Source organism: Anas acuta, chromosome 4 (genome assembly GCF_963932015.1).
Source record: "Anas acuta chromosome 4, bAnaAcu1.1, whole genome shotgun sequence".
NCBI lineage: Eukaryota > Metazoa > Chordata > Aves > Anseriformes > Anatidae > Anas > Anas acuta.
In genome coordinates, this window is record NC_088982.1 from 11,929,335 (window position 1) to 11,951,106 (window position 21,772).

Genomic DNA, 21,772 nt, shown 5'->3' on the forward strand with positions numbered 1-21,772 from the left:
TGACAAGTAGGAACGAGCCCAGAGGAGGAGAGCACAGGAAGTGACTCACTCACACTCCCGGACTTCTACCGTGGAACAGGAAAAAATGCAGTAGACAGTTTGTAGAAAAGAGCGCTTTAAAGTGTGAATCAGGTCTAAATGCAAGCCCTGCACCACTAACAACTACAGCCATCAGTCCCAGTGATTTCTCCAGTGATCCCTTCCCAGTCAAACTCAGTGTGAGCCGAAGGCAACGCTCTATCCAAAGCTGTGACCTAGCTCCTGCAGGAATCAGCAGCCAGCTTGAGCCAACCACTTCCTGTTCAAAAGGCCTCAAACAAACCATCTGAGCACAGGGAAAAGAAGTTAAGATAAACATTCAGAAAAGTTCAGCATTTTTAGACAACTGTCACCCATCAGCAGAGGGCAAGAGGAAGCTGGGCACGTGATGGCACTGCACACATCTGGAATGCTCCTGCACGAGAGCTGCACGAGAACCCACACACATCATGAGTCAGTGCTCTCTGGTGGGTTTGTTTTTGTTTCTTTCTTTCATTTGTTTTGTCTGGATAAAGCAAGCTACTCTCAAGAGGAGCTCTGGCTGGCTCAAGAATGGGTTGCAGCAATTCCTTTCAGTAATTCCTGCTAGGTGCCATTGCTCTGCAACTCTTTTCCACCTAATAGATTAAAGCCAAAAAAATGATTCAGGAAAGTTAAGATCAGTTAGGACCATAGCTTCCAAAAAAAAAAAAAAGCAAAACAAGATCGACTTAAATGACACCTGACCCAAATCAGTTATAAGAGTTTTTTGTCCAGTACTGTTACAAGCTTAACTATTGGTTCAATCAATACATATATATAATCACCTACACACCAAGCACTGTATTTAGCTGTTTCACCAGATTATTTTCACTTTATCATATACTGCATAGTGAGCCTCTTAAGTACAACTGATTTTGATTGACCGGAATATTGATCCCACTTATAGTCACAATCTAATTAAAGGCAAACACAGCTGGTAAATCATGTCGATTTACTCTCTTTTAGTACATCACTCTTAAAAGAAAGTTGTTGTGTCTCCAGCTGGGAAATTTCATTACTGGTACCAAAAAAGAACTATTCCCCACCAACACTTTGGTAGGAGGCAGTGGGAATGCGCCGACACCAATCTGTAGGATAGGAATGATGTGATCATCGTGGCTGAACAACCCGACTCAAATGACTTTGTTGGAGCAGGAAGAGCAAAACAAATGAAGTGTGCTGAAAGGCCTGGCTGTAAAGCTCTTATGCTGCGGCTGTACCTACAGCACAGCTGCAATCTCCTCTTCAAGCCTTGCACTGACAAACTTGTTATTCGCACATTTATATCCATGAACCACTGTAGTTTTCCACTGCGTCTAAGGCAGGCACAGTTTTCATCACTGGTGGTGTCACAGCAAGAGTCACTCCCCAGTATTCATTCATTTGAATCCTTACACATATGGGAGGAAAAAAAGTCTCCCCTCCCCATGAAAAGAAGTACTATAGCTTTCAGAACAGAAACTCTTGTAAGTTTGGAAAGATGATGATCCATAGGTTAATATCTATAGTTACTTTTTAATGTTAAGGAGCTACCATTAGAAATTCGAATACAGAATGTTTCTGGGCATCAAATGAGTTCAAGAAATATTTAGAGCTGCATTTATGAGTGAAGATTGTTAACTGAAAGGCCTCTCGTGTTGTACATGTATGTGCTGGATTTTAGTGGTATCAGTACTCAAAGAAAATGCCAAAATTCCATTGAGCTCTTAGGGGAATTTATATGGTTAAAATTAAATTGAACAGTTTCCATTGATGCACCCAGCACATTTTAAAGGGGGAAAAAAGTTACACACTGATTCAAAAATGGATTTTGAGACAAAGGATGAGACACTACAGAGATAAATAATTTAATTCAGGCTCCTCCTTGGGCAAGACAACTGCAGTGCATCTTAGGATACAGCTACAATGGGGCTGACTCCTCTGTGTGCATTAGTCTTAACAGGCAAGGTTTTGAGTGACCAGCTGAAGACTGAACACAATAGGAGACAACGGTACTTAAAGAAGATGCAGTCTTTCCTTATGTCAAATTTTTTAAAAGAGTTTGAGAGTGAACCATCTTGAGAAATGAAAAAAAAGTTGCAAACCCAGGGTGTTTACATCTGCTGTATGCACCAACCCTTAGAAGTGCTCCTTCTTTTGAGCAACGGCCACAAAGCCAAGTTCAGCCTTACGGTCTGTATAGCTGGGAAGATGATTTGCCTTCGGTTACTGCTCTCAGTGAAGTACTGTCATCTGACTTCCCGGGCCTTTTGACGCATCTATTATAAATGCAACTGGCTTAACCAGTTCTGCTCAGGCAGGATTCCTGAAGCTAATTGATACAAAAAATTAATCATGCAAGCCTCCACTGCAAATGCATTTACAGCTTCTCAGATGCTACTACTTGTTCAGGCAGTTTTTAAGCTTTAAAGCATTTACCTGGGTAAAAAACGTACAACGCTTCTCAGTGAGAATGCAAAGGAAGCCAGCCTTAGCCTACCACCAGAATGGTTCCTTACCCAAACAGTAACATTCATGTTTATTGTCTGCAGTCAAAAGTAGAGCGAACACCAACACTGCTGGACTGATTTTTATTTCCCTATCATCAAAACGGAGCGTGATCCTGTGCCTTACATGCACTAGTTAAACAAGCGAGTGCTGTTAGAGGAGTTTTTATAGGACTGGAAAAAAGCTTTGTGTGCTCAAAACCTGTCTGACCATTCTCTTGGTTATAGAGAAAGAATGTTACTTCTTACAAGTGGTTCACAGCTTAGCCATAGGCGTACAGCCTCCTGTAGTTGCAGGATAACAACATCCAACTTGGGAACTGCAAGTTTGAAGGTCTGGAGTTGTCACCAATTATTTTACAAATAGAAGGCAATGAGAGCTGGTGATTCTATCAACAATGTTTAAGTGCTTCATGGAAATCCTTGCAAGTTTCTTTCACTCCCAGGTGAGATTATGGGGAAAATATCAGGAAAAAAAATGTACAATACGAGTGTTTTTAAAGCTTGCTCCCTTCATGTGTAAGTTCAAAAAACGTACACATAAATGGACCATGCTGTTTTTCAGAAGATTACCTTTGCAGTTAACCTCATTCATCTCACTCTGGGAGAAGAAAAATCACATTTCATCCATATAGTAAAGGTATGAAAGGATGGAACCATGACCATAGCAGAGAAGTCACAGGGCTCCAACCAGCTGACCTGGCACAAAGGGTTTCTTTGATGCCTGTCCAGAAGCAGAAGAAGCTGACTTGAGCAACTGCTGCTCGATGACTCAGTCACTTTGGGTCCTGCACACAAAGAGCTTCATACCAAGCAAGTGTGATCAGATTGATTTCCCTAGATACGTTACATTTGAGGACCGATAACTGTACATTGATAACTAATTACTACTACAGTCAGGCAATTTTGTGGCATCTTAAAAAAATCAAAGGACTTTCAATAGTTTAGGGTTACATACAACTTGAGGGTTTGTTTTTTTTTTTTTTGTTTTGAGATGGGAAAATCACACTGAAGAATGAAGAACGTATCACTTTTCCTTTATATTGCCTTTCAGAATTACCTTAGACCAAGATTTTGCTAATAGGAACTCTATTCAATAGCCTCCATAGCTGCCCAGATTGAGCCCCAAATCTGTGGGTTAACGAGTATTTCACCACCTAGACAGTAACAACACTGAGCAAACAACATGCAGGAAGACTCAAATGAGTCTTCAAGTAAAGATGAAAAAGTAGAAAATAATATTTACTTTTTTTTCCTTAAATCAGTAAGTCAAGTCGGAGCAGCCAAAGAACAGAAGGCTTTTACTCAATAAACAAGTATTTCAAGTACCCTGTTAATGTCCAACAGAGGTGAGAACTGGAACAGGAAGGAGAGAAAGGCACATGGCACCCTTCCCAAACTTGAGGACACCTCAGTGTCAGAATACTGCAGTTATTGTCGGAGTACAGCTCTTATAGGTGTCATCAAAAACCTCTGGTGAATGCTGTGGAACTGCTAATTGCATCAGGACAGTCTGTAGACAAGGTCAGAATGGTTGATCATAGTGAAACCTTCAAAAACATGCTATTGCTTCACTTCAACTAAAAGCCCAAACACAGCTAACAACAGTCACATGAGACTTCCAGATTTCCAGAGCACTTCACCCTAAATTAAGCAGCACAGTCATTGAAATAAGCACTCTCTTTTCATCCACAGCAGCTGGTTTTGAAGTTCTAGCTACACGGTCTCTGTGTAAACCTCCTCATTGCCACAGTGGTCTGAACAAGTGAGAACAGGAAGCGTCCAATACCAATGAAATACAAAAAAAAACACCCAAGTACATGCAATATTAACCTACATGCACTCTGCAAATCCCAGATGAAGCAAGAAAGCTAAAAGGAGGATATTTTCTTCTTACAGAAGGAGCAGCTCATGAACTACTGGCCACATTGCTGGATTTCAGCAGATCCTTCCCCATGGGGAAGGCAGGTTGGTTGATTCTCTATGTGCCTGCATTATCTGCAGTCAAACCAATCCTCTTACGCGTTGTTATATTTTCAAAAACATTACTGTAGCTTAGCAGGAATATGCAAAGAAGGAGAAAAGGGCTTTCACTATTTTTTTTTTTTTATTTGCTTGTGACACACGAAGGATAACCTGAAAAGATTTTCTTTAAATCTCATCTCCCCCCACATCTGTCTAAAATTAGTCAAAAGATTGATCTAAAAACTTACCACTGGCAAACACAAGCATCACGTACACATACAAATCAATGCTACAACTAGTTAAGCAGCAATGAAGATAACAAAAAAAAATAAATTCTTTGGGGTTTCTGAAGCTTTTAAAGATTTCTCTCTTGAGGGAATCACTTCAATAAACAATTTCAATACATGTGTTCTTCTGAACTATACTGTGCTAGGAAAGAAAGTTTTATTCCACTCATTTCTCCTGAACTGCAGCATTTTTGCACCATTTTTAGTCAGTAACTGGGTTTTCAGTAAAGCCCATACATACAAAGTTTCAACTGTAAATAGCAAGCACTCCAGGAAACAATGGGTGAAACCAGCATTCCAACGGGACTTTTCTGGCACTCGACCACAATGACACTACCCTGAGTTCATGAATTTTAATTAGATTTTAAGCACAAATAAGCCAAGGCTTATCAACAAAACACAATTTCTCTCCAAACACCATGTTATATATAGACAGGTGTATGACACAAAGGCTACAAACCAGTGAAAACTTGAACAAGGTAAGGAAAACCAAAAGATATTCAAAATACCTACCAAGTTTGATTATAATCAAATATGCATTAACATACTTCAAATCTTCACATGAAATGTTTTATACCAAAATAGCATGATTTACACGGGGTACTCAGTTTTTAAACTATGTAGAACATATTCTCTTGAATGGCACTCTGTGTTACCATGGAAATTTAAAAAAAATCTAACAAAATCCATCTTTTATATTGTCAGATTACTACAAATTAGGTGCAATTCCTTGAGCCAACAGGCTTCACAGTCATACACACACATCATGAACTTAGCTGGATTCTACATTCACTGCTAATCCTAATGTAGAGTTAAACAAATACCTTCTGCATTTTTTTGGGATCTTTCTGCGAGGTTTCTCTGATGGGTACTTTTCCAAACAACTTCCATCCCACATCATTTTGTTTTTCAAGTCTTGCACTTTGCTTTCTGGTAAACAAATTCCTACAAAAAAAAAAAAAGTTTGATTAAGAAAAAGGTTTGATTAATTACAATAAACAGAAGGACATACGATTTGCCAACCTCGTTTATCCCAACCACACAAGCTCCTCTTGTGTTAGTGGTGGCAGGGACTGATTCTTATCCCCAAGGGATACATTATACAGCATTGCCACCATATGGCAACTGACTTGGTTAAATAAAAATTTTTAGTAGATAAATAAGTTTATTTGTAACTTTCTGAAAGCAGTCTTCTTGTTTAGCCTCCCTCTACATCATTCAACCTCAGTGTTTTAAAGTAAGACTAAGCAGCTAAATCTCTTGCTGCGTAAACATTCTCTACCCACCTGTTACAACAGATTATTACCCAAAAATCACAAAAAAAGGTTGCAGACATAGCAGCCTGTTAGTGTATTTGATCTGCTCTTATAAAAGACTGCTCAGATTGTTTTTCCTGAATAAAATTAAAAGCAGCTATCAAAACACATTAATTCTGAAGTCTCTCTGAAATGTCTGAGAGCGCTTCTGCACCATACGTACCGTCTTAAAGCCAGACAGCACGAACTGCTGACGCAAAGGAGCAAAGGGAAATTGGCTAGGTTTTAGATGAAACAAAACAAGAAGCCACGGCAAGTTAACTCGTTTTTATTAAGGCTGTTAGTTCTTAAATCACAAAGCGATGTGCCAAACTGGTGTCTCCTCACCATGGCTATGTTCTTCCAAAACAGGGCAGCTGGTGGGGAGCAGCCCTCCCGGCTCCCCCAGGAGCACAGCAGGCACTGCACACCCACGGGGTTATTAAAATGAGGATTCCCTTTTGTCCCACCATCTAGTCCAGTGAATATTCAGTGATGTCCAGGCTAGTTAAGTTTAGTACCAGAAGGTGTGGGAGGTTATTTTTCCCCTGACAATCTGTGTAGGCTTTCATTCCTCCATTTAAACAGAAAATAAAACTATTCTGATGAGACAACAGCTTTTTATTCTTCCCATCCGCACGCAGCTACAGCACCATCCTAGCACAGATGCTTCCAGTCTAGCACTATTGTTTCTCCTTGCTTCCAATTACCACCTTGATGCCCAACGGGCTGACCCCTGCAAGTAAAGATTGTTTCTTATTCATAAAGCGTGGCAGTTTGGGAAATAAAACTGTATCGAACATCATGTTGTAAATGGGCTGAACACAAGTCTACAACAGGAAAGATACAGACAAAAAAGAAAGTTATTTTTCTTGGCCACCTTGGATCAGCTAACACAAACAGTATCATAAATACACCACCAGATATAATGCAGCTGGGAATACAGGAGAAATGTTTAATAGGAGGAAAGCAATCGAGGCACAAGCATCAAGAGCGTACTGGAATGTATTTTATAAAGCTGGTAGGGTGCGCTGCCATCCTTCAGTACGCCTGTATTTACACAAGTTATCACGTGCTTCAATATCACAAGGGTACGGTTACCTTGAAACCCACAGCAGGAACAGATTATCATATTAAAAGATAAGGCCAAGGTGTTTAGGTACAGAAATCACACAACGCAGTAAACACTGATGTCAAAGCTAAGGAGTAAGAGTAACTACACTTCTACAAACCCAACTTAGCTTCCCCCACCCTGTGACATAAAATACAATCAGATAAAGATGTAGGGGAAACAGGAAGGGAAACACAAACCTACTGACATCCCACCCTCTTTTTTTTTTCCCCAAAGCAAGAAATCATAATTCTGTGGGGTAAATTACTGGATCGACACCAAAGATTTGCTTTGTCTCCACAACTAACTCACTCCAATGCAGTTATGAAGCTCTCCAGTTCATCGCTGAAGTTCTAATGCTACTTAAATAAGCTAATTAGAGCATTAATCAGCAAATTCAGCTACACTGTTACTGCTACAAGTGCCAGTGCTGGGAAAAAGAGACTGGCATAACAGCTTGAAAGAAAGCTCTCTCCTCACCCCACCCCAAGTTCATATGTGACAGCCTGAGCTGATGACCTTACAGGATTGTTTGAGACAGCTGCCACAGAAATAAAGTGTAAGAAGAGACAGATGCAAGGTTGTGCATGTTTTTTGTTTCTTTTAACTTAAAATGAAGAAATTTCAAGCAAGTTCTAAAATATATCTGAAATTTAAAAGGTTTTGAAGGAAAACATGACAAATAACATCACCAAAACCACTGCAGGCAAGAAATGATAGGCAACAAGACAGGTTGGTTGCTCTTGCTGAGAGGTTGTCACTAGTTACAAAGCAAACAAACTAAATCCAAGACTACAAACCTACAACCCATCATCTGCAGAGAGAACTCCAACTTCCAGCACTGGGCACAACTGAGAGCCACACCTGTGTGACAGCTCTGTGCACATTTAAATGCCCTTTTGCAAGGAAAAGGCTTTCAACACAGCTCATTAGAAGTGCAAAAAGAAGACAATTAGAAGATTGGAGGCAACTTTCTTTCCCTATCTACTCACACTAGAGGTTTCTAGCAAATGTCTATGCAGGCACCAATCCTCCCATTCTCCTTTGAAGGATTTTAAGAAGGGCAGCAAGCCACAATACATCTTTATCTTCAGAGCAAAATAAAGATGAATTGGGATGATAAAGTATAATAACCCTCAGCTGGAAGTGCTGCTCTAAGCCTGAGTTGATCTCACATCCTTGCTTTGAATCAATTCATTAATACAATCTCTCTTCCCTTTAGAGGGAGCATCTTACTAAGTAATCTCTTCTACTGCTTATCTAGCAGATGGCATGGTGCTTGTTCAGCTCACCCTTCCCTCTGTCTGCATGATTTCCAGGGCACCAGGCATCTCTTCCTCTCTTTGCACCATCAGTGATTTCCAGCTGTTAATTTTTAAAAATTGAAATGAAAGGACTGTGCACGGTCAACATACATTCCCCACTCTGAACAGAGCAACTCACACTTTACTCCACCTTTTTGTCTTTTCCTTCTCTCTGCCTACACCTAAGTCCTAATGTTTTGCTGGTGTCCAGGCTCTTCATGCACTCTCCACACACTCCAAGCAGCGCCCAAACTTCCAAAAAACAGAGCATTATCAGGAGCAGCAAACTGTCCCAATCAGATGTAAAACTGTAACCCACAACCTGTTCTTTTGACTGAGGACACACAGCATTGGTAAACCCTGATCTGTCCCAGACAAGAACAAGGCAAAGGTAAGCTACAATGCAGCTGAGCAGGGATGAGAGGAGCAGAAGGGATGCTGCCCCATTTGCAGATCATTTTAGAAGACTTAAAGAAAAACGAAATAATGTAAAATGTTCTTTAGTCCAGTGTATGCAGAACATCACCACAAGTAGTGGTTTTATCAAGACCCTGAGTGCAAGGAAGGGATGATTTTTGCCATACATATCGGCACAAATATTTCACAGCAAAAACTTTCATTTGTCTGCTACTGTAACACAAAAATGATTTTCTTTTCCTCCTGTGCTTAGCTCCCTAAGACTTTAAAGTCCCAAGCAGCCTCAACCCTGAACAAATATAACTCACCAAAAACTTCAGCTCCAAAGGTAGTATGTATAATGAGATTCTAGCTAATGGAAAATGCAGATTGACAAAGTCACAAAAATTCTTTATTAGTAAAAATAGAAACCCCATTTTCACTCCAAAGGAAAAAAAAAAATCACAAATCCCAGTGTTCTTACATCTCTAAAACTAATTACAATTGTTCTAAGACACAAATTACTTAACGATCTGAAATGTACAAAGGGTTGACATGCCTGGAAAGAAGATCACATGCTGATGATTATCTCAGCCTCGCTGTCTTCTTCACAACCACTAGAGCACCCCGTCCTGATTTACAGCTGGGACATTAACAGGAATATCTGACAGGATGCATCACGTCCGCTGCATGGTTAGCGTGGAGCCATGGGTTTCATTTGCATTCCTATTCAACGTGTGAACTATTTTACACTAAGTGTCTGCAGCTGCTTACTTTAGGAAAGCCAAGCACAGGTCACGTTTCAAATACAAAATTACTTTTGCACCATTCCCTTAAAAGCACCATTTGGCACCAAGTAAGTGTTTAACCTTGTTTTAATTGAGCTGTAGTGAGATGACAGGAGAGATTTTAATTCTAACTTTTGAGTAAGTGTTTATATACCTACAAGGAGCACCCTGCAATACAAGAGACAGAAAATTCTTCCCTGTGACCAGACTGCACCTCTGCTGTGTACTGACTGACCTGCCCAGCTGCTTCTTTCATGGGGAAGGGTGGAAGGTGATACTAATAGCTGCGTTCAGCAGTGTCACAAAAACCTTACTTCTGAGTAAAACCTGAGAATCACTTAACTTGGGTTCTATAAGCACCGTTGAAATGAAGTTACTTAAACTTTAAAAGCCTTAATAGGCCATAATGTTTCTAGACATCACTACCAAAGCAGAAAGTTTATCTGTCTAATTCTTTCAAAAAAGACATGAGGTCTGGAGGTCTGCACATATACCTGCCAGCAGCTAATGCCTCACAAAGATTCCATAGTGCCATTTCACAAGCCTTCAGGTCTTCCATTTTCTCCGTTTCAGCCGTGGTTCGTCTCTCTCAAAGTCAGTAGTAACTTACACCAAGTCTCCTCCCAAAAATTCATCCCTCCCCACCTCTCCCCCTGAATTTAACCACCAAGAGGAGCACAGACAGTGCTGTCATGGTTTGTGCTCCTGATCTGGTCCAGATCTCAGACACTGCTGTAAACCTCCTCCGTGAAGTCCTCTCTAGCCAGGCAAACGCTGCACTGGGCCCCCTGAAATACCTCTGAGGTTCAGTGCTGCCAGAGTCAAGGAACTGTTGGACGTGGTGCTTAGGGAAATGGTTCAGTAGGTGATACTGGTGGGAGGGGGATGGTTGGACCAGATGACCTTGGAGGTATTTTACAACCTTAGAGCTTCTCTGATCACTGAAACAACAGGAAAGAAGGCTGGGATCCCTCAGAGCAGTGGTCTGAGGGCAGCCAGTGAGGTGGGCACACAGAAACCCAGTGCCACCTGCCAGGTACACACACAGGTGTTTTCCCCAGATCTCCAAGACACACCGGTTGACTGAAATAAAAGGGTAGAGGAGTTTAGGGCTTAGGAATGTCCTGATTAAAGTATTTGGAGCCTCATGGAAATCTGGCATTGATCCTTTTTAACTGTTTTGCTGGTGATATTTTCACATGGCTCCTCAGACAAACTTCTAAAGACCACACTAGGTGAGCCACTGGCACACAGCACATAACAATAGTTAGGAACAAAAGGAAAGGAAGATGGCATGTGCTGCTCTGTGGCAGATTTCTTGAACACTGACCTAGGACAGCAGTTAGTTTTGCAAGTACACTTCTGTTTTAATGGCTTGCTTACTCTTAAAAAGACTGATGCTGTAAAGAAACCAGCCTGAGAATCACCTAGAGGCAGACACTGACCCAACACACGCACACCCCGATCCTATTTGTTACCAGCTTTTACCCAAAATGATTGTAATAGCAAGTAACTTCTTGTTATGAGTGTTAAAAAAGCATACAGCATTTCCTGCTCTCACAAAGCATGCTCACATTCAGATGTCAATTAGTCTTCCCATTAAGAAGGTTATTTTCAGAAGACAAAGCAATTAGAGCGGTCATGTGAATGAACAACTGGAAGAACTTACCAGCCTCTCCAGGAGAGCAGATGAAAGATAAGGGCAGTGAAGACAGTTCAGAAGGTTCAGACTTTGTAGGACAAAATTATCTTCAAAAACAATTTCAAATCAGTATCAGGCTTGCACGGGTTCTTAAGAGGCAGGAAAGAAACAGAGGCAAACCAGAGTTCCTTCAGCTTATTTTGGAGGAAGATCCTGAAATTTCCTGATAACTTGAGCCCCTCGGTCTACGCAAAGGCAGTCAAACCGGAGCGCGTAACGGGCTTTCTAAAGAGCTGGGCAGTAAGGAGATACCAGCCGTGAGAGCTAGGTAAACCCACATGTTGAGCACACAAGCACAGTGTAAAAAGAGATGTCTCCAGAGAGGTTATTCCGCAAGGCATCCAGAAACCTACATTGAAACAGGGCATTTTAAGTAATGCACAGCACCTATGAAGCAAGAAGTATATTAACAGAAGTGTTATTAACTACTTGTTGCAGAGTGAGGAAAAGTGCTCAGACATCTTTCCAGGCACGGCACAAACTCAATTAATGCTGTTTGGGAAACACTCACAACATTACAGAATTTAGGCAATAGGTTTAATATTTGTTTTCTTCTCATCTTTCAGTAACCTTTTGTTTTCTTGCTAATTATACCCTATGTAATTCACCTTTGATTAATTGGGGAAAAAAATTCTCACCTCTAGAAGTTTGCATTCTAGCCACTCCAATAACTTCCAGAGGCAGAGAAAATAAAAAACTACTCTGAAAAATCAGCAACACATTGTAATCACAACAATTTTGGTTACCTGGTCAACGAGGAACAAGGCTCTTACACACACAGCTCATGAGGACTAGGGAACTGAAGGACAGGAGAAAAAGATCTTATAAAGAAACTACTCAAAAGGCCCTAAGGGGCCCTAAATCTACATTCTTAGGAGCATGTATGTCAGCAGCTGGTACCCATGACCAGGTAACACTGGTTTCTGGAAATACTTCACTCGAGGCAGTCACTGTTGGCTCTCACATTCAACCTTCCCCACCACAGACCGCCTCTCCATCATGGTAGGTTTTGCAAACCTGAACTATTCAAAATATAAAGCATCATCCCAAAATATCCCAGTATTTTGGCTACAGCAAAGAATCTCTGACAAGTTAAAAGTCAGGCCTTGAGTAAGATTCCAAAAATCACATAAAAAAGACAGATTTGAAGAAATTTACCTCAGAGATACCAAAGGTCAAGGTGAAGGAAGAACAATGCTCAGCTTATGGATAACAACAACCCAACAGAAGTAGAGCCAGGCAGCCTAGAAGTAGGCCTCCCTGACAAATGTTTTCATAAATCCCTATCAAATTTTATAAATGAAGTTTTCCAACCATCAACCCTCTAGCGCACTTGGTCTGCTCTGTAAGAACCAAAAATAACAGCACTTCACCTTTCATAAGGCAACAGATACCTGCAGGTCTGAAAAAAAAAAAATTGAGGGAGACACTAATACAAATCAAGTTTGCACTACAGGAGAGCTGAAAGCTTGCAACGGGGTAATTTGGATATCTCTCATTAGATTTCCAGGGGAAAAAGAAAAAGCAGGGTTTAAACTATTTATCTAGAGGACTACAATGCCCTACGTTTACCTTTTTCTCTTAGAGGGTACCCCTAAGTTCAGAAGAACACACAGCAGAGCTGCCCGTACTCAAGTGCCGAAGACAAGGAAAGATAAGTGAGGCTAATCCTGAGTGTTTAGCAGTAAAGACCAGCTGGAGCAACCCAAGAACTATTTTGCACGTGGATGATGTGCAGCGCTGGTTTACCAGGCAAATTCTGGGGACTTCTCAGAAACACGAGCTCCTGCAAGTTGGAACTCCCATACAGAAAAGCAACATTTGGGTCCAAGTTCAAACCATTCGATTCAATCAACTCCGCATAATGGTTCTTTTCTAGTTGGCAAAATTCCCAGGTATTCCAGTGTTATCAGAACAACCCAAACTTCTATACCCAGAGACTGAAAGCAGATTGCATCACTGAGCTAAAGTACTATTAGCACACAAATCAAAACCTGAGTGAATGCATGAAATGCCACCCTAAGCAAGAACTGAACCTGAGTCAGCAGTAAGACCTCTCAGCAGCAAAGACTGAGCACAGACCAGGTTCTGCTAGCAGATCAAGAAGAAAAATGATTTCAAAGCTCTGCTTGTTATCCATGAAAATATCCGCATCCAGTTTGGGGGCCTGGACTAAAATATGGATCAATATCTGGAGAAAGTCCAGCAGATGACCACTTTGGTGGCTGAGTGATGAAGGCTACAAAACAGGGATCCTGAGAGGTTCAGCCTGGATGACCCTTCTCTGAGATGCACACAGGCAATGTAGCAAGACACTGCAAGGTCAACTCCATCTGGATAAAAGGAAGGAAAAAGCACCGTTGTAGTGGCTAAATCCTGGCCCACATATTCCAACAGGCTGTGGTAACTCGAGGGTTGAATGTACTCAGAGCTGACAGGACAAGGCTCTGAGCAGCACGAGCTGCTGCAGAAATCAGCCTTGCGCTGAGCAGGAGGTTACACCAGAGGGCTCCAGAAGTCCCTTTGGACCTGAACTGCTCTGTGATTCTGTTTTGGGAGTGCTACAGCTCAGGAAGGGAAGTCTGAGCACTATGTAAACACACTGTCTTACCTCACAGTTGGTACCAGGTCTTGCATTTATCCTGCCAGCTGTCAGGGCAAGGTGTGAATTATGATTTATCTACTGTATTTTTTTTTTTAGTATTCTTACAGCATGGCTTGAAAACTTTTAAGGTACTTACCTTAATAACAATGGAAAGATGCTTAGTACGGATACCTCCATAAAGCATCAATGTAATAATGCCTGAATTGAGACCGACAGTTCACAAATAAGAATTTTTTTTTTTTTCTTGGCTTGCCATGTCAGCAAACCTAGTATTTAACAGAACTCAGACTACCCAGAGTGAGGCATAACACCACCTACCTCTGCTCCAGAAAGCCCACGGTCTCCATATACTATTTCTGTCCAAAAAAGCCTCCATCCATCCACAGAATTTTGTTAAAAGACCATTTCTTGTTTGAACTTTGAGATGTTTAAAAGCAAATGCCAACTCCAAGTTTTCCACAGAATATATAGCACTGGTAATGGAAGGGAAACTGTATTCAAAAACTAGTTATTCAATTATCCCTCCTTAACTATTTTGAGAGGAAAGTTCTCAGAAAACACCTATTCCATCTAATTTCACCTCACTTAACGCATTTTTCAGGATCCCTAAGCATACACGTAACATTCCCTTGCAATGTTGTCCCTAAATTAAGTACTCCTTAAGTTCAGGGTAATGTTGCTGTTTGTTTTTTCTTTAATGATTTCTAAATTTGTGGTAACTTACAACAGTTGACATTACCGATAAGGAAGTGAGGAAACAAAAAGTCAGCTGAACATTAAACGCTGTTTTGATTAGATATCTGGGAGCGTCACATGGCAGTGACTGTGCTGATAGTCTCCTTTGTCCCTGAAGCGTCACTTCCAGTCCTTGCAGCTCCTTTAACACTGGGAAACATGAGGAAAGCTCACGCAGAGCAGCCTGAGGATACAAAGTCCGTCCAACCCACTAATTCACAAACCATTCCCATAGACGAAGAATCAAAACGAAAGCAGGCTTATTCCATCCATCTGAATTTGTTCCTGAAGTCTTGTATACACCTATCAATATCAACTTAAGTCTCACTCTTCAAAAACATACATGTAAAGTTGTACAACTGGAAGCGTTCAGAAAGGCAGCCTTACACAGAGGATAAGGAGTAAAAAAACATTATAGCTGAATGCTACAAGAGACATGAAACACTCCCACATGCTACAAATCGCTAGCCAGTGTGAGATTTGTGTAATTCTTCCCACCAGCCACTAAAAAAGAAACATTCACATTTGACTTTATCTTAAATAATAATTGGATCGCCCTCGCTTATTGTGCCATTAGTGAGAAATAAGAACAAGCCAAAGGACCGCTGTGCAAATTTTCATTTAACTTCCATAATGAACAAAGAACACCAGCAAGTCTCTTAGCTTTGCTGCTGAGTATCTGAAAACTCTTTCCCACAACCAGGAGTTCAAATAAAGAAGATGTTATCTCCAAAAGCAACTTGCATTTATTCTGAAGAACAGCCCCTCAGGTCAGGTTTAATGCAAAGTTTAAAGGAGGAGTAACACAACAGTAAGTCTAAATGGAAGTTACGTTATTGCATGCATAAGAAGGGAAAAAAAGGGATTAAAATTAATGTGGACAGTTCAACGCCTTGTGGAAAACAGGCCACATGACAAAGCTCCTAACTGCACACAGTGCATTAGAGGACAGGAGCTCTGAAAACTATACCACGGTTTTCAACAACGTTCATCTTCTTTATCAGAAGTAAAGGTCACTGTTGCAGAACTCCAACTTCGCACCTACAAAAGATTCACTTTAAGGGTGTTTATTTCAGGACATTTCTGTAACTTGTTTGTCCTACAGAGATACAACAGTAAATGCAGGCTAGGGGTCGACCGCTATCATTTTGTGTCATGCAGACAAAGCAGCTTCCAAGTAAGGGCACCCAACACCGATTGTGAAGGCTGAAACCTCTCCCCAGACAATCACATCTCAACTTTTTCAGATCCCCATTGCTGACACCAGTTAGCTCAGAAGGCACCCAGATAAAGCAGTGGGGAGGGACAGAACTGCCACCAAAGTCCTCTGCTGCCTCCAGCAGAAGGGCAAGCCTCCAGGGCCAGGCAGATCTCAGCACTGGTGAGCCCCAGCCTGCCCACGCAGGCTCCCTCCGTCCCGAGCCAGGTTTCTGCAGCTCTTCCTTGCAACTTCTGGGCAGCTCTACCTGCAGCTCAGCGATTTTCTGTGCATTTGTATTTAAAAGCTGTGTACACACACCCTTCCCCACCAGCTCCTTCTGTTCCTCCTCCTACGCACTTCAGTCCTGCTCCTCAGATGGTCTCCTCATGAACAGCCTATAGTCTAAAAGTCTTCATTTAACACAAAACACATCCAGAAGAGGAGACAACACCACATATAAAGTTTACAAGTTCAGATTACTCAATCAGAATCATTTTCATACTTTCTCTTACCTTCTGTGGTCAGTGAATATTTTTTATTTTTTTGGAAAGATGAAAGCGAGCAACCACCACTATGATGGTCCTTGTTGTTCTACCTTCCTTTTAACACTGAAATTAGAGCTGTACCATATGCTGTGCTCTCATTAAAAAAAAAAAAAAATGGCATTATGAAAGGGTCCTACTCATTAACACAAGGGACTGGTATTGACAGACCCAGTTCCTCAGGTTTAGAGCTCCCAATTTACATGACCAGTCATCTCAAAACATGTGTGTGTATGAGATGTATAAAATTCACATGATTTTAGAATTAATGCTGAAACCAGTACTTTACTGTCTTGAAACTTAAGCCCTTTTTCTTCGCAGACTACAAGGCCACAAGTTTGTGCTTCTGTGTATGGGATATAATGCCAGTACTGCTACAGAAATTCTCTCTCAGAAATAAAGAAGTTCTTTGAAAATAGTAAAACATAATATTCCTCAAAGCTTTCTATTTTGTATAGCGCCTGTTCTCTGCAAAAAGTTTCCTGAGATCCTGCTACTTAGAATGTTTGGATCAAAAACTTCTAGGAGCAGCCTGAAAAGAAAGAGGATCCAGGTTCCAGGAATCATAGAGAATATTCACAGCAGCGGACTAAGCACAGTGTTTAGGATTCCTGTATTCTGTTAAAAAGGAGCTGCATGGCTTGTCAGTTAACCAAACACAGTCCTAGAAAAACTCCGTGTGTAACTATAAAGAGCCTCACCCTCGCTGTCCAAAATGAGGAATGAAAAACACAGCTTGTGCAGTACAACCACAATGGTCCTGACTCAAAGCTGCTTTAAAAGCGAGCCTCTTAAAAGCCCGTTTCAGCAGTACTGTACCGCAGCCAAGTCCAAAGGTGGAATTCATTAACCTGTGCTCCCGGGAGTCACCTGGGCAAAGGCACAGACAAGGCACTGACTCCTCAGTCCCCCAGCCAATTATTTCTTAACGTTGTTTCTCAAACCAGGTTCCCTAATTTGAATGTAGGTAGGAAATTAATTCAAACTCATGCTGTATGCAAAGGACCCCTGGCCTTACAGGGCTGATCCAAGCACCCATGACCTGAAAACCACCCAGATGTCAGGTTTCTCTGTCAGCAGGCAGGATTATTGCTTCGGAAAGCTGCTGTAATGCTTCCTCACGTACTAACCTGGAGCCTAATGACAGCCGCTACCAGCGCGCCCAGCTGGTACCTGGGATGCCGTAGGCTCTCTCGGCAGGGCTGTGTGTGGACACGCAGGAACGCGGCCTCTCTTTCATTGCATCTCCCTGCCCCACCCAAGGAGGCATGTAACAACCTGAGGAAACCGCCAGACCTGTCAAAGTCTGCAACTGCTGAAGAGACAGCATTGAGGATCAGAAGTCCAGGAAACTTTCTCCATCGCGGTGCTTAAGGTAGGGCAGGTGAGCTTCATCCCTAGTGCCAGGATCGATGGACAGCCAGCAGGGCTCTCCTGGCCTCCACCTCCACTCTAACTTAGCTCCCAAGCACTGCCTCAGCTTGCTAACAGGACCCGTATTGCCCCAGCTGACGGGGAGCACACCACCTCACGTGCACTGCATGTGCAAACACACATATACAGGGAAAAAGAGATTTACAGAGTGCTAAGAGAGAACGTTACATCCTAAAGCAGATGCTCCCCTATGCATTTTCTTGACCCTGTGGAAGATTTACCTTCAGTGATATCTAAGCTCCTTCCATACATGTGACCAAGCACTGGAGGCCCCTCTTTTTTGTCACTATTATGTCTACTGGCAGCAGCAAATTTTAACTGACATATCCAGCACAACTTCAGTCTTGACAAGTTCGGAGAACCTAACACATGCTCCGCTGACAGCCAGGGTTCAACACAAGCACAGTTGCTGTTTCAAGAAGCGAAGTTGCTCCTTTTACCAAATGTCAACAACTTGGGCAAAACCTCAGCTGACTCATCGCAGCCCACAGCAGTTGAAATCCGCATCCCATCGTGCAGAAGAACTTCCAGAGACCCAAGGAAGGCTAAAAATGCCTCCTTTGTGCCCCACGGTCAGGTTGCTGGAAGGTGGAAAGGCTGCATCCAAGACCCCGGTGCCTGTTCATCCACCCTGCACACAAGTGTGCACTGAGCAAGGCCAAAAGTCAGGCTTTCTCCTGCCATAAGTTCATCCTTGGTTTCTGAAAGGGAAGGCTTAAATGTTTAACACTCACTTTGTCCTTTCAGCACAAAGCCGGGTGCTGAAACCATGCTCCTCTCAGGGACTTGGTTTTTTACCTGTCACCTCAGCATTTTTATTTTATTTTATTTTAATTAATTAATTTATTTATTTATTTACGAACTACTCCAAGCAGCTCCTTTCTCAGCAAAGTGCTCGCTCCAGATACCACTCCAAACGCTGCCTCCTCTTCCGACACTGTACACAAAGCCAGGACACTCAGCTCGGAGGGAAGCCCACTGGAAGGCAGCACTGCAGGGCCCGAGTTCATCTACCCAAGTATTTGTTCAGCTCAGGAAGGCGAGGAGCCTAACAGCAGCCACAGGAACTCCATGGAGCTGGGACTGCAAAGATCATTAGAGGGTACAAGTAGAACCATGGGGACGGCAGGTTGCAAATACCAGAAACACTAGCAACAGCACGCTTTAGTCCTTAACTATGGAGGCAACATAAGCTGTATTTAGTATTCCCTGTGGGGCAGGAGGACACTCAGGAGTCCCCTGTGTGTTCAACACCTGTGAAACACCACCAGTTTGCATGACCTAAGATAACAGATGCACAGCATCCAGGTATGCAGAGTACAAGTACAGACAGCGAGCAGCCCTGTTTTGAAAACAGAGCAGAAAGCAGGTGTTAAAGGGATGGATATTAAAGGTCAGGTTACACAGAGAGCAGCTGGAACTTCAAAGCTGATAACCTAGTTTGAATTTAAGCCTCATATTCTCCTGCTGACATCACCTGGTGGCCAAGATGACCTGTCCCCCATTTATAAGGTAATAAGGATGTCCTTTGTTCTCTGGAATTCAATGCACCTGAAAACATTCAGGTTAAAAAGCTGTCTAGTTGAGTGCCACTGCTTCTGTAACACCACTGGAGAGCACAGCAGAACAGAATTTGGACAGATGGTTTTAGTTTCTTGGATGGGAAGAGTTGGGGAGCAGTTAAATGCCCTCCTTCATGCAGGGCCTAAGTGCTGCCGTTCCACGGTGCTCCCTCCAGGCTGAAGGACAGCATTTGTTAGAGTTAGCAGCTGTGCTACCAGAACGGGTAACAAAAGTTCACACTTTGAAGTGCCAAGAAACCTCTTGCTTCAGAATTGAGTCTGGTCCCATGGCAACACACAGACAGAGGTCCGCAAGAGCTTTAACACCTCAAACAGGACTGATAAGTGGAGCTCGCTGCAGGGTTTTCTACTGTAACTTCAACCTAAGCATGAAAATCAATGATAGCTTCAGCCAGTTTTAGTGAATCTAAAGGAACTGCTTTTCTTGAGCTTTGCAATTAAGGCAGCCTTTCAAAGAGTGACGTTTGCCAATTCTGTAAGCATTTTATCGCCTCTTCGTCTCACGCAAAACACAAGTTTGAGGAAAAAGAGATTAACTGAAGAAAATGTGTTCAAAACAGGTTAGACACAGCCAACACTGCTTAATGTCTTCGGTTTACTTCTGGAATCATTCCTCCGAAATATAACATACTTCAGACATTATGTCCTAAAAATAAGAGGCATTTGCAAGGCCTTAAACAAACAAACAAAAGCCGAACAGCTCTTTTCCTCAATCACCATTTTGATTTACCTAAGGAGCATCTGCATTTAACACGCTATCATTCATACTAAAGCCATGTTTAGCAGGTCACATACCTGCTTTGAGCGGTCAGTGATCTCATTTCAACAACTGAGTGCCAGAATGCCCCATCAGGTGTTCCCACTCCACACCAGACCAAAGGAAACAAGGTATTAACAAAACTGCCACTGAGGTTGGGAAGAATCACAGCAGTCAGGATGTCTGACAAGCATTTGTGTTTTGAACTTCATGTGCCAATCAGTAAAACACTCCATCACGACTAGACCACCTATGAATCCCCAGATGTCAGAGCTCTTCCACAGAGGTATGTATCCTACCTATATTTATCTATTTACGGGACATGAGGTTAAGGATCTTGGCCAAAACTCTGAAGGCATCACTGGAGAAGCCTGGAAGAAAACCCTTTTTGAGATCTCCTTTTCCTGTAACACAGAAGGAATCTTTTAGGAAGATTTAAAATGCCTCTGCATATCCTAAAGGTAATAGGGAACAGGATTCAAAGCCTTAGTAAGCAATACTGGCCTACTTATTCAGACCAGACTGATTACGTTCATAATGCCATTTTACAGTAAAATAGCAAGCTGTTTTCTCTGTCAGAGTAAAATATCCCAGACATTCCTCCTATGGTCTCGTTTACTCTCATTGTTAAGATAAATGTATTTTACAGAAGCATTACCTGGCAAAGAAGTTAGTGAAAGGGCCCAGTATTTTTCGCTTACTGTCCCCGTCTGTCTCTTGGCAGCACTCCTGCTGACTCTGATCGTTGCTCTCCTTAGTGGAGTTCAGGGTAACATCCGAGAAGTGCGCCTCGTCAGTCTCAAGAGTCACAATCGCACTTGAACTGCTTGTGACCACGAAGTCCAAAATGTCTTCGTTGCTAACAGATAAAGTCGTTGACAGTTCTGTGCTAAGACTGGAAACACTGCAGACAGAGATATCATCGCTTCGATTCAGAGTTTTTGAAGTTGGGCTGTAAAGTTTGACGGTGTCATACCCAGTTCTTGGAAAAGTAGAGGATTTTCGCACAGCGTGATCGTGTTCAGAAGTCAGAGAAGGTGGAGGCACATAAGACGGCAGCGTGCACGCGCTCTGAAAAGCTCTGTCAGGCACAATCTCAGGTTCTGACTGCTTTCTCTTCACATTTAACACACTGCAGTGAACGGGCTCTGGATTTCCGACTTCTAGAGTTGGAATTCCGGAATCCACGGATTTAAGGCTATGGCAATCTTCTAAAGCACTGGAGGGCTGACCAGGTCCATACTCAGGCAACGAGAGAGATCTTGGGGCCCTTGAATTCAAGCTTTGAAGACCCTGGATACCGCTGCCGACTCTCGCGTCCAGAATTCCCATCAAGCTCAAACCATTTAAGGAGTTGGATAAATTTACGTCGGTTGTCTTGGGCCAAGTGGTAACTGGTTAAAAAGGAAGAAAAGACAAGATTGAGTTTGCAGGGAGATTTTTTTTTTAATTACACTCAGTCCTGTCATAGATTAGGCTCTGTAATTAAAAGTTATTCATCTCCTGCAGATAATTAATGTC

The 21,772-nt window shown here is 42.2% G+C and overlaps 1 protein-coding gene across 2 annotated transcripts in view; it reads right to left on the reverse strand.

Moving 5' to 3' along the window:
• The window catches only part of TBC1D14 (TBC1 domain family member 14), a 65,247-nt gene that overhangs the window by 38,194 nt on the left and 5,281 nt on the right, over positions 1 to 21,772 (reverse strand). For both annotated transcript variants that reach the window (XM_068679849.1, XM_068679850.1), the window contains exons 2-3: positions 20,910 to 21,645; positions 5,623 to 5,743 (exon numbers count right to left, since the gene is read on the reverse strand). In XM_068679849.1, coding sequence (XP_068535950.1) covers positions 5,623 to 5,743; positions 20,910 to 21,645 — 857 coding nt within the window. The remainder of the gene's footprint in view (positions 1 to 5,622; positions 5,744 to 20,909; positions 21,646 to 21,772) is intronic.